This window comes from Synchiropus splendidus, chromosome 16 (genome assembly GCF_027744825.2).
Source record: "Synchiropus splendidus isolate RoL2022-P1 chromosome 16, RoL_Sspl_1.0, whole genome shotgun sequence".
NCBI classification, from domain to species: Eukaryota; Metazoa; Chordata; class Actinopteri; order Syngnathiformes; family Callionymidae; genus Synchiropus; species Synchiropus splendidus.
The window spans coordinates 11,678,021-11,692,097 of NC_071349.1; the positions used below are offsets into that span (position 1 = coordinate 11,678,021).

Sequence of the window (14,077 nt, forward strand, 5' to 3'; positions counted from 1 at the left end):
GCATTTATGCTAGCAGTAGCTGTGTTTACATTAGCATTTACCCTATAAGTAGCTGTGTTTACATTAGCATTTACGCTAGCAGTAGCTGTGTTTACATTAGCATTTACGCTACCAGTAGCTGTGTTTATATTAGCATTTACGCTAGCAGTAGCTGTGTTTATATTAGCATTTACGCTAGCAGTAGCTGTGTTTACAGTAGTGGTTACACACTGACTCAAATCGTGGGATGCACCAGTAGCTATTATCACCTGATATCAACCTATCCATAAATGACACTCCCTGAACAGGAAGTGCAAGTGCCATTTTGTCGTTTTATTCTTGGAGGCCACCTATGTCCACCTATTTACCATTGCTCCCTTTCATCACCATCAATTTCTCAGTTTTCAGACGCCTGTTTGTTTAATGCCGTCTGTTCTGTTCTATTGCCGCGATCAAACATTGACGTGTCCATTGGTCGCTATAGCAGCATGTACATGACAAGTAATAGAATGAGTTGGCAGGCCTGAGTTTCACCCCAACCTGGAACAATAACAGTTTACTTTAGATGACAGTCATAAAAAATGGGTTATTCATTGGCAACTGAATGTAAACTCACTTTGTCTTTTGTTGTTTTGAACTGAGGAATAAATGGCATCAGGTCAACGCAGGAAAACAATCCTCTAGCTGGGAGTGGAGCTTGTTAATTGGCCTTTTAAAGGAACTCTCCGGAGAATAACATCAGCCTCCATTATTCTGCGGAGTTAATTCAAAAATGCATCATTAATTTTAGGTCACACATTTTCAATGAGTGTGGCCTGTAGTGTTGCTCTCGGAGGAGGCAGTGATGCCGGAGTTTGTGGAAGGGAGTGGAGTCAAAAGAGCCATGAAATATTACGAAATTTAGGAAAGTTATCATTCGTACTGCTTTAACTGGTCAAATTATTTTCATGACAAACACTTTTTCTCTGCGTATGTTTTTGATGTTTTAATACTGTGACAATATTGTGGCAATATGTGACAATTCTCACTTTAATATTTTTAATATTTCTATAATAAGAAGAACAGTTTATCAGTAAGTCTTTGTAAAAGCATCAATAGTTAAGTATATTTTACTAGTCATGATTTATTATATTTACACTTGAAAGTATATAATTTTTTAAATGACTTGGACTTCTTCATGTTGGAACTGTGTCCTACTGGAAGAACCAACAATCAGAATTGAGGCTCAGTTTTCAAGAAGAAGACGAAGAAGCTCACAAATATGTCAACGACAGACATGAACAAGTGCAAAGATGTGGCTAGTTATGTCCTCTTTACCGGTGTTTATAAAATATCACGACACAAATAAAGGTTTTCAAAATCATATTCCATTTTTTGACCATTTCTGAAAAATCCCTCCCAATGTTGTGGTTTTCAGCTGTGGGAGGAAAGTGGAGCTCTGAAAAGGAACCCACACAAGACGTCGCGTTCACACTCAGCTGAGGCTGGTTTATTGTGATCACCAATTCCATCTTCGAGGTGAGCGACGAGACCTGATGACCGCGAATAGAATGGTGTGAACAAAGAGTGGAAGCCATGAGGGAGAGAAAGATATGGCTGAGAGGCAAGAGAGTGAGCAAGTGAGTGAGAGAGAGAGAGAGAGAGAGAGAGACGAGGGGGTGTGTTCTGGTTTAATGTGACACTCTTCTCCGTCGTCTCCTCCATCCTCATCTCCGCCGTGTTTCCTCTCACTCCTCCGTTCTTCTCCATCCTGGCGCCTCGATTCTCCATCCATCCCCAGCATGCTGCTCACGTGAAGTCCACAAACTCTGACAGCAGCGGGAGCCCGAACAGATGATCTGAAGGAGACTTGGGAGAAAAGAGCACGCACTTCTGTTCCTCTCCTGTGTCCACATCCGGAGCCAGAATGGATCTCTCTTTCATGGCTGCTCAGGTAAACCCAACAGTTAACTTTCAGGAGATCAAATCCTTGGATGAGTGGGGTGTGGCTGGTCCATGAATTACTGTCGTACTTTGTTTTTTTAAAGAGTGACATCATTGTTTTTCTGAAGTGGAGCTCAAGTTAACTTTAAAATAAGAGGAGTCTAGATTTAGAAACGTGAAATAAATCTTAACAATGGAGATTTAAAACCGACACCATCAGATCTGTCAAGTGCATTTGGTTGTTTTGGTGCCGTACTTATGATGTCACTCTCTATTAACCTCAACTTCACAGTGGAGATGCAACATTTGGTCATGGAGCTGATGTTTTTATCCATCCTGTCCGTCTTCTGCTCCGTCCCTACTGCTGTTGCCTCCACTCTATTCATGAGCAACATGTCAGCTGGCTACTAAGACCTGAATTGAATCATTACCCTGGTGTTTAAATGTTGTCCCGTTTGAGGACATGGCTCTTGTTTAATGTGTTGGAAGCGTTGTTTGTCCAGGTGAAAACATGTCAACCACACAGTTGGGTCTGAATCTGTTGAAATTTTAAAGCATTGTTTTCAGTTTGATATACTATTTGCTGTCTTTATTTGATCAAAGTAATGACTGCTGGATGTGTACCTGCACTCTAAAATGCAGATTTATTAAAATATTAATAAATCATAATAGTAAAATATAAAATATTGAACTATTATTTGTCAAATATTATTAAAATATTCCTCCATTGAATAGATTCAGCTTTCAATGCTTTTTCTCTCACGAAAAAAAAAACACAGTCCAGGCTGATAAAATTCTGACTGGGGGCAATGTTTATATAAACATTGTCAAACCCAAGGTCAGTGGGCCACACAAAGCACACGCTGCCATATTTTAAGGCCCTTAACTCACCATACCTTTCTAACTATTATAACAGTTTTTGAGCTAAACTTATATTGCAGAAAATTCCTCCTTGACTTCACCGTCTGATAGAGTTGGACACCTCTGGCTGAAAATTGCTGTGTTGCTCTGCATTTTCTTTTTCCCCATATAATGATGAAGTCTGATATTTAAACAGCATAGTGAGATGACCTCACAACCCACCTCTACTCCGGCTATTTTATATTAGCCGAGTCCATCTGATGACATTGGGAAGGCAACAGAAGCAGGAAACCGGCAGAGGTCTGTTTTTTTTATTATTATTTCTCAGCATCTGTCTGGATTATGAAGAAGTCAGAGATTATTGGGGGCGTGTGAGCCTCAAAAGGAGGTCAGCGTTGAGTCGCATGAAGAGGAGTAAGGATCCATCATGCAGTTTATTAAAGGTGTCGTTCGTATTTTGGTTTCTCCATCAAGTGAATGGAAACATCTAGGGCTGCAGCTAGCGATGATTTTACGATTACCCGACTCAGTATAGTGACATGTCTGATGAAAGTGCTGTAAAGAGACTATAAATATAAATGAGATTGTGTAAATTGCTGTCGTAATGATGTTTTGAAGATTTATATATATTTGAATTGCTCAAAATATGGTGTGAAAGTTTGTGTCCTTTGATGTGTCCTTTGATGTGAAGTGGTCGTCCAACGTTTTTTGTAGGATGGTCACGCTACTAGGACGATCACTCTTTTCCAAATTTAAAAGGAGTGATCCTTGAATGTTGCGGAACAAATGAACCGGTGAAAACCAGACGGAGATACAAACAGATCGGTGTATCTCATAATGTTTACGTCTGTGACAAACTGGTGCTCCGAGGCAGCGCTACATCACAGTCCAGGTCAAAATGGACCCAGTAGCTTTAATAAACCTTTCCAAAGACGGTTCCAGCAAGGACACTGGAGGCGTCAATAAACGCGTGGCTCCCTTCACTTTCCAGACATCTGATACAAGCCTGGAATTGTGCGACGATTAGGGAGTAAAACCCCTCCGTCTACATTCTCTCTGACCTTTGTAGTAAATAAAATCCAGCTTTGAACCGCAGTGTCTTTCGTCAGTATTTCATGCTCTGGTTTGACAAGGACGAGCGTTGAAATGAGCGCCGCGTTTATGGTAGATTAACGTGGTCACATTCAATCTATCATATAAGGTGTGCAGCTTTAGCAGCGGGTTGACTGACAGGCGAACGCAGCATAGAAGTATTGCAAATTGACCAGCTCAGAATATTAGCATGAAAAGCACAGTTGTATATACAGGTGTATTTATTCAACTACTGAAGTTTTGGTGACATGAATAGTGAGCTTTTTATTATTTCCTAGAAATATTTGACCTCAAGCATCGAATGAATCAGTCAAAGGCCAGCAGTGATTGAATTTAAAACGATTTTAAGAGGGAAATAAAAAGCTATAAAACAAAGAGGAGACAAATATTAACTAAATAAACAACCAGAAATCTCGTGAGGAAAAAATGTTTTGAGAGTCTTAAGTGCATAAAGGGAGATTAACTTAATTGTATTCTTGCCTGATGGTCTGCACCAGAATTAGCCGCAAATGGAAAGCCATTAAAAAGTAGTTAGAACTTGTAGTTTATAATAACAGGATTGTATAATTGTATTGTGTTTTTATCTTGAATTTTATATATGGACTGTGTTTTAATGGGAGACGAAACGGGTTGGTTGGACATGTGGAGAGGAGAGACAGACGGAGATGCCATGTGGGTGAGAGGGTGATGCCAATGGGGTTCATGAATGACGGGTGATGTAGGCGTGACTAGTGAGGGTGAAGGTGTGGCACCCGCTGACAGGCAAAACCTCGGCTGATCAGGTTTCATGAATCCTCATTTTTAAAGCCAATAGATGGCGCTCACTGCTCTGCAATCTTCAGCCATGAACACCTTTTTAAGGCATGTGCGATCTAAAAATGAGGACACTGTTTCATGAAACATCATCAGCCTATCACTAGGCTTCATGAAACACCGTGCTCATGTTCAGAGGCCACTAGATGGCACTTTGATCTATAGGTCCGAACATCCGTTTCAGTGACACCTCATATTACCAATAAACTCAGAGCGCCACCTACTGCGCTGTAAAAATGAGGACACTGTTTCATGAAACATCATCAGCCTATCACTAGGTTTCATGAAACACTGTGACATGTTCAGAGGCCACTAGATGGCACTTTTATCTATGGGTCCGAACATCCATTTCAGTGACACCTCATATTACCAATAAACCCAGAGTGCCACCTACTGAGCGGTAAAAATTAGGACACTGTTTCATGAAACCTCATGATCCCCTCACAAGAAGTCTGTCTTGCTCTCCAGCATATTAACAGTGTAGTTTCTAAGCTGGTAGAAGTTTGAGCACTGACCCACATTTTCTGACACAAATACACACTCCTCGCAGGTTATTATGGGCTGCATGATCCATCATTCAAGCTCTGAAGCACTTCGAAGACTGCATTTTTGCAGTTAGACAAGACGTACAGTCAGATTTCCCTCCAGAGTCAGACTTCATTTTAGTGTCAGTAAATGTTCATGAAATATAAAAGTGTGCGCTGACTCTTGTTTTGGGGGACAGATAAGTTAGGTAATACCCATGTGAGCTTTCTGGTACATTCACTTCATCTGATATTGTTCCCGGCTCGTTCCAGACAACATCCTCCGAGTATTGATCTGACTTTGGAGGCGACTTAGGAAAGACAAATACATCAGAATTTCTTAAGATCAACTTCTCAATGGCTCATTTTTAGCCCGGCCATTCATCTTAGTGTAACTCTGTCAGCTGAAATCATTGAAGCTTCACTGCCACTTTGTAGTTGCAACATGTTCTATGTGTCCATGACTGACTTCTGCAGCGTGAACCCGCGATGCTGGGTGAGAAATAAGTATTTGTCGTTTGTGGTCCTACAATCCTCTTAACCGCTTGATAAAAGATGCATATCTTTTTGTCTGAATACATTTGTTTGTTTGTAATTAATGGCTTATATAGCAAAAGCAAACATGAAAAACATATTAAATGTACATTTTCAATTTTATTTTTTCAAATTATTTTGTTCTTGAAACTACAAAATTGTTTGTAAATCAAACTTTGAGCAGAATTTAAAACAGTTTTCCCTGATTTTTTTTTTCACAAACTCAATAGATTCAACATTTTAATCTCAATTAATCGCTCTAAAGCTGAGTTAACTCACGAATAATGGCAAATGAATCACTCATTTTTATCTGCTCTAAATGTAACTTAAAGGAAGGTCAGCATCTTCCATATATCGCGAGTTAAGTCATCTTCAGTGCGATTAATTGAGATTAAAAATTTTAATCTTTTGACTGCAACACTCCAAATAAAATAAGATGCAGTTGAAATGCATGCACGTAGCGCTATGTTTATACTTGAAACTATGACTACCAAAGGCACAGTCCAGGTTAGAAAGAAAAATATGGACCTGTAATCTCCCAAAACACAAACAAAAACAGTAATTATTGTTTGTTTACAACACCTTCTCATTCGTCCCTGATCATGCATAAGGCTTTTAATGGGTAAACATGGGCTTCCGCTAGATAAGCAGCAGTAAGAATGTCATTAATAACCGTAAAACAGATTCATTGCTGTGGCTGATACATAATTATGGCGCATTTGTTACATGGCTTTGAGCTGCAGAATAGGCTGGAGCCTTGGAAATAAAAAGGTCACCAGCGTGAGAGCGGGGAAAAAAAACGTCTGGATATTTTGTCTCCGTTTGTAAAAACAATCATTAGATTCAAAGAAACGAACGGCATGGCACGCTTGTGGTTTCATGACAGGCCATCAGCGCATCTTATTCCTCATCCCCTAATTCGGTGTAGCCGCCGCGATGACTCATTCTACCTGCCAGGGTTGTTCATCACGTCTGGTGTCAGAGAGGGCAGAGCGAGGGAGAGGATGAGGGCGGAGGCAGCCGCTGACAGCATCGCCAAGAACACACCAATCTGTCTTCTGTCAGAGCCGCCTCGGCAGCTGACCAGACACGCACCCAAAAAAAGTCAGTGTGTATTTAAAGCACGTAAGGGACCCAAGGCTGTCAAGCGAGCGAAAATGATCAAATTAATTAAATCCTCTGTGGTTAATTACTTAAAAGTAGTGCACTCATCAGGTTGAGCTGGTTCATGTTTAATACCCAGAGCAAAGCCAGGCGCTATACAGCACTGGAGAGTCCGAGGAGTGGAAAAACAGCAGGGTGATCATTTAGCTTCCCTTCGCTGGAACCAGGGTCACAGGGAGTCACGCTTTTATTGGACTCCCATCTCAGTCAAAGCCGAATAAAGAGCCTCTGTTGACGTCAGGGTTTCAATAGGAGCTGAAGTACTATTTTATCACCCTTTTCAGTTGGTTGCTTTTCCAGCATCAGTGCCATTGTTAGCGTTAAAATCTGGTTTACCACCTGCTGATCCAACACAGTCTCACTCCCAAGGTGTGGCACATTGACATGACCATCACGTGGAACTTCGATTTTGCCACTAAAGTCAAATATTTTGCATGTTATTTTGTTTTTTTTAACCTACTGTTCCAGCATTATTTAGCTGTTTTTTTGGAAGTTTTTTAAAATCAATTTTCTGCAGTTAAACCCAAGCACTAACATGTGTGGCCAGGTACAGCATCTTTACCATTACAAACCATCCTCGCTCCCATGGTGGAACATGTTGACGCTGGGATGCCAAAGACAGCCACCAGCATTGCATGTTGACGCGTACACATAGGCGAGTCAATGGATTCCCTTCCCTGTGTCGCTAACCCAAGTGGAAAAGTAGTCACATATAGAACGAATGGAGCGCCATCCCATGGCTTACCTAGCCCCAACCTCTTTTTTTTTTTATCTGCCCTCGACATCAGGATACGCCGCAGAACAAGTCGCACCAGCCATAAAATGCATGATAAAGAAGGAAAAGACATATATAAGTCGCACTGGAGTATAAGTTGGATTCTTTGGGGGAAATTTATTTGATAAAATTCAACACCAGCAGCTTGACAAAATAAAAATAGAACAGAGAACAACATACTGAGTAAGTGTACGGTATGCTAACGCTACTGAACTGAGGACGTGCCTGGTATGTTAACGTAACATATTAAAGTTATTCAGATAACTATGGCATAAAGAACATGCTAACAAGTTTAGCAAACCATCAGTGTCACTCCAAATCACAAAATCCAATGAAATCTTCATCCTCTGTGTCACTTTTAAACAACTCCGCCAACTCCGGAGGTAGAAGATGCGACGTTTTTTTGTTTTCTTGCTTTCCATAAGAGTGACCTCCGCTTTCCGCCAATCCCTTACAAGTTTCTCGCTAACTCCAAACTTTCTTTCTGCTGCTCGATTACCGTTTTCGGCTGCATACAAGTAACATCCGACTTACAATCTGCTCAACTTACATCCGCCCGTACTTACAGTACTTCTTTTTTTTTTATTCAATGTCTGGCACCGCAGCACGTAGCAGCACGACATCGCGTACCACAGTTATGGCAGCTCAGTATCCCAGCATCTCACACGCCGATCTATCACTACAGTCGTACATATAAGCCTTGCGTCAGCCATTTTGAATGGCATTCGACTTACATCCAATCTGACTTAGGACCGGTTGGTCAGAACCGATCCCGGTCGTAAGTCGGATGTCACTTGTATTTCACTACTTGCAGCTTGTAATCTGCAGAATATAGTTTTCTTTTAGGTGCCATTTTTGTTCAGCCCTTCTCAGTTGTTTTTATAAGTTACCGTCAATGTTGAAATTATCAACAGATGCCAACAGTGCCCTCTTGCGGTTTAGTGTAAACATAACATGTGAAATGATATGATAGCATGTTAATAATTTCACACACAAGTTGCTCCAGAGTATAAATCGCATCCATGGTCAATCTATGAAAAAAACAGTGACTTCTAATTCGGTACACCTAATGCGTCAACATATGACGCTGAAGGCTGCCTTCGGCGTCAGTATAGGACACAAAAGTCAACTTTCCCAAGGTCAGTACGTTGCGCCATTGGAGTGAGGATGTGTGAATCTAATGCTGCACTAGTATAGTTTCAGACTTGCTGTTGCAACTCCCAGGTCAAACACCACCTGTCAGAGCTTAAGTAGTTTGTTTCAAAGAACATTTGGATGAGTCAACTGTGAATCATTCTGAGGACCAGCGAGTGCTCTGAACCCCCAAATATGGAAATGAGGGTTGACTGGTTCACAGATGAGAATAATTTCTTATTAAACGCTTTTTTTCTTGACTGCCAGAAGGCCTGTATCGAGATCATCTTTGTTCTCGCCTTCATAAGAAATTCAATTATATAAATCACGTTATCGCGCCCTCCATTCTCCGCGCGCAGACTTTCAGAAGAAAACCTCCCGCTCCTGATAGAGGAAGAGTTAGGGGATCTAATTCATCTTGTCGTTCTCTGCGTTCCCGATTTGGACCGCAGTGAAAGTGAACGTCCTTCGTGGAATTTCTTTTGACCTTGTAATGCTGTGATTGCATGAAGAAAATAACAATTCCCTCCAGTCAATTAGAAGCAGCTGAACATGCATGAAAAAAATCAATGCAATAGATGAAAAGAGGAGGAATCCATAGTTCCCACTTCCATCTATTTTTAGCAGCTTGACAAGAAGGGGCTCGGCTCCTTCTTATTTCTCGGGGTTTTACATTGGAGCATGAGGAATCGGCAGCGAGATCGTGGTGTTTGTGTCCTCTGTGTTGAAGGAGAGGTGGCCCTTTTAAGTGGGGTCGTCTGCACATTTAAAGGCATTTTATGAAGGTGTTTCATCAACATGCATGGCGACGTCGCCGGAGTCTCACTTCGGACGAGTGAGTTTATGTGTCCCGCCCGTAATCAAAGCAGCGGCGCTTTGTGTTCTCTCGCTGTGGCTGGTGGTTTGGAGGCTCGACGCCGCTGCAGGTGGTTGTGTTAAATGTGCAAGCCTGGAGCTTGTCTCGGGAAAATGAAAATCTTCATGCCGTGGGAGGCCATGGGAGCCAACCAGGAGGAGATGAGAATGTTCATTTAGCACTGATCACTGTTGGCGATCTGTGCTTTCCTCTGTGTGGGGATGAGATCCCTGCCTTGATAGAGCTGGAGGAGATAACTGGGCAAGCATGAGCAGGCCTGAGCCTCAGCCAGGAAATGCACTGCAATACCAACACGTTGAACTCCATATCTGCCATATACTGCGTTCAGTTTGTAAATACTGTTATTATTTTTCAGCACAACCCAAAGTGCTGCCTTCATATTTCAACTTTAACTTGGTGCCTCTTAGCTTGCCAATCCCAAAGACTAAAAAAGGTACCATAGGGCAAACCTGGTTCTAACCAGGAATTCCTTTATTGGGACTGGTGGAAAAATCTGCCACATGATAATCTATTGGTAGTCAGCTGCAGTGGTTCCCGCAAATCTTGATGCCTGCCCAAGTTGGGAATGCCTGAAATTCCTGAGTCAGGGGGAAATTGAATGTTCTTAAGTGGTGTGGAAGACAGAGCCAGGGTTCCCTTAGGGTTGAGGGGCCTGCTCTGGAAATCCACACCCTCCATTGGGTGTCATTGGTGTTGCCGTTTTTTTGTGGGGGGGGACAGGTGGAAGACAGAGCTTTCTTGGCTTAACTCTACCTTAAAAGAGTCCTGCTCGACTGTAAGGAAGTGCTGACATTGCGAGTCACTTCATGTTGACAAAAACAACTGGGATTTCTCCTCCTCTGCTGGGAAAATAAAAGCCGAGATGGAGAAATCCCAGCAAGGGAACTCTATGATGATGCTTAGAAAGTCAGTAGAGGGGGTTTGATCCCCAAAATTCACTGTACAAGACATGCTTGAGCTTCTTGGGGTCTAGAAGAAAGCTCTGTGCTCTGTGGCTATTGGATTCTCCAGGGCATGGTGAAACCACCAGTGGCCCAAAAACTTGCGTCCTGTCATGTGTGTGAATAGAGGTCTGATTTGGCAGTGCATCAGACAACTGTGGCTACAGATGTACACTAGCTTACCACCACCTGTGTGACTGCAGGTCATGAACCAAGCAGAAATTTGGATGAAAGTCAAGTCAGAAATGAAAGTCAAAAATTGGGGGTTATTGATCCCCAAAAAAGGAAAACACGGACAAGGCAGCCAAAGCAGCCACAGTTGATACTCAGCCCTGAAAACAGCCAGATTGGAGACATGGCTTAGGGTCCCAGAAGGACTGGACTGTTGAGGATCGTATGATCAAGGATAAGTAAGGTCCTCACACAAGTTACCTCTCCAAACATAGTGTGGGGTACCTTTACTTCTTGCATTAATTCCTCTTGTTTTTCTCTTCTTTAAAGTTCTTCATGAACTCTTCTGTTGGCTGATGATAAGTTAGGCCTCTTATCCAAGTTCATGATCTGTCACACTTTAACATCCAACGTGAACATCCTTAATATTTTTCAGCTAAAGCTTTGACATTCTCTGAGGTAGAAGGCTGTTTTAATTTAAAAATCGACACTGTACTGGCACTAACCTTTGTGCCACACGCAACTCTCATTATGTTACTCTTGTTGTGCTGAAATTAAACACAGCCATTTTTAATTTGTCTTCAGTGTCACAGTGACTGCAACTATGATGTCCTTTCTCAAAACTTGTTTCTCATCTGTATTGAAACAACACTGGTCTCAAATTCATTCACTCATTTTTCCTATGAAGGGAGAAAGGGTTGTGACTCAGTCAGGATCTTTGATCGTTTGTGTTATGGTGTTTGAACTTCTGGCCAAACCAAAGAGGTTTGTTCCCATCATGTGTGCAGTGACTCCGTGTCAACGCAGGTGATAACTCAAGGGAAGTCACAAGCATGGATAGATAAGTGGCTGACATCAGGACTCAGTGACACGTGAAGAAAACAAAACAAAAAAACACAAGTGCGTTGTGGAGGAATGAGCTGCAGACACTCCACATTTCAAACATTGTTCAGTAAAGATGATTTAACATTTCATTTTATGGAGAAAACACTACACTTTTTGCTGTTTCTCTTTCCCGGAACCCATATGCAGGGATTCTGGTCAGTGCAGTGCAAGTATAGAAGAAAGTAGATCTCTGTGACAAGATAAAACATCCATTAAAAAAAGGCATATTCCTTACGCTGACTTTGATAATAGTATTTTTTTATAGGCTGGGGAACGAATCATGTCTTTTGAACAGCTCTTTCAAGTGAATGATCAGAATTGTGGTTTGTTGGATGATGGCCAGAACATTCCGAGGGACAATGGCAGCACAATGACTACTGTAATACAGAGAGAGGAGGACATATTCTGAACTGAAAAAGAACCAAAATTTGAACCGATAACTCGCCTTCTTTGACCCTAGAAGCTTGTCATGGTACTTTGTCATTACAGAAGCACCTTCATGTTAATATTGTGAAAAGTCTGTCAATTTTATCTAAGTCTAAATTTTTATTCATGTTTTGACAAATAGTAATAGTGTAATTAATAATAATAATAATAATAATGTAATAGTGGAGGCATTTGTCCCCATCGGCATGATATTTTTATGCAACCAATGTGTGTCACACAACATGCAAGTAGAGCTAATATCACCACTGTTTCAGGTTGCGACTTCATCACGACGGATAGTTATTTTTCCTCCCGCAACACTCACGTAAAGAGCCATCTCAGTCTGACACGTCGTAGTTTCTGGCCAATTTGAAGGACAACAGAAGACGAACTCGCTGCACCTGAAGTGAGCAGTTACATGTTGAAGTATCGCCAGAGAAGAATGAAACACAGGCTTAATTGATGGTGACAGCAAGTATGAAATAATAAAATCTTTCCCTGATATACCAGACCCTGTAACTGCCGGATGCCTCCTATATAACACGGCCTCCTCTATTCAGCAGGTATGAATTATGTATTCATACATAAATAATCTATCCTCCACCCACCCTGATATACTTCCAAAGCAGCAACTTGTATTAATACGTCTGACTAAAATAGATCTATGATTTGTGGTAAATACTGAGATGAATAGCGCTGCAGCCTAATGTGATCGGAGGAGTAGCGCGGGCGCTATCTGCCCTGAACGCAGAGGGAGAAAAATGCAAATGCAATCTGAGTTCATGAGCTGGTAAACACTACAGCTACTCCGGTGTGATTTAAATGGAAGCAGGAAATTGCAAACAATTTGAGATAAAGGCAGAGATGAGGAACGATCTCGGTCATTTATAGGATGAGAATGCACTTTTTGGGCACATTAGCATGTTGGAGGGAAACTTTTCGGCGGGTTAGTTATTGGCGTCGCAGCTATTTCCAGTGTTTGATAGTTCATTCGTACATAGAGGTCATCGATCGTTCATGGTCACTTGCTAGAACGGATCTACTACCATGTCTAGGTAGATCCATTCCAGATAGCCAGCTACTGTAAATGGGCCACACGTGACTATAAGAGAAATTCTGCAGAACCTGCCCAGGCTTCCGGGACCCAACAAGATGAGGACGGGATGAGGACCACTCCTAGCCACCAGACTATTGGCATCCATTCAACCCCCAGAAGGAGCGGCCTTTTTGGATCCATGCAAGCCAGGCATGGGCCCAACAACTGCTGTTCAAGCGGGGCCCTAACACCCCTCACATAGCATTGCTAGCTGAAGACATGAAGTGGACTTGGCAGAGACCAACTGCCTGGGAAATGGCACACAGATCTACCTCCATTGCTCGCTCTATGGGCTGTGAAATGGGCACCATATTGGCCTGATGTTGGGTTTTACTGTCAGCACTTGGGAAGGAGAATGTCCAAACACCACACTCCTCTCCAAAAGTGGCGAGTGATGGGTAGCTGAGGTTTCATAAAACAGCGTCCTCAGTTTCAGAGCTCAGTAGATGGCGCCCTCAGTTTAAATACGATTAGTGTTTTTTTAAAGTACAAGCCAACCTCGGTTCTCCTCCACAATCTGTTCCAGACGGCCGTTAGAGAAGTGATTTGTTCGAAATCTGAATCGATTTTTCCCTTACAATGAATGGAAAAAGAAATCATGCATTCCAAGCCTTAAAATAGTCTTTTGTAGGAGTGAATGTAGAGTGTCTGCTGCAGGTGCGCTGTTCCTCTATGTGTGTGGCCGCTGCATGTGGGAGGGGTTGCCGAGTGAGTGAGGTCTCTCCAGAAGTGAAGAGGTGCCCGGTGCGTGTCCAGCTCTGAATGTGCGCTTCTGTGCAGTTTGGCTGTGACAAAGTCATAAACCAAGTCACGCTCTGTCCCAGACTCGCCTCATCCCTGTCCCAGCTCCAGCCCACAACAGGACATCAAACCCTGGAGTGC

General features: G+C 42.2%; 1 protein-coding gene across 1 annotated transcript in view; it reads left to right on the top strand.

The window, feature by feature from the left end:
- The first annotated feature begins 1,652 nt into the window (after positions 1-1,652).
- Positions 1,653-14,077, top strand: part of LOC128747859 (uncharacterized protein C14orf132-like) — a 32,532-nt gene continuing 20,107 nt past the window's right edge. The window contains exon 1 of the mRNA XM_053846077.1: positions 1,653-1,912. Within this exon, the coding sequence (XP_053702052.1) occupies positions 1,886-1,912 (27 nt within the window). The 5' untranslated portion in view covers positions 1,653-1,885. The remainder of the gene's footprint in view (positions 1,913-14,077) is intronic.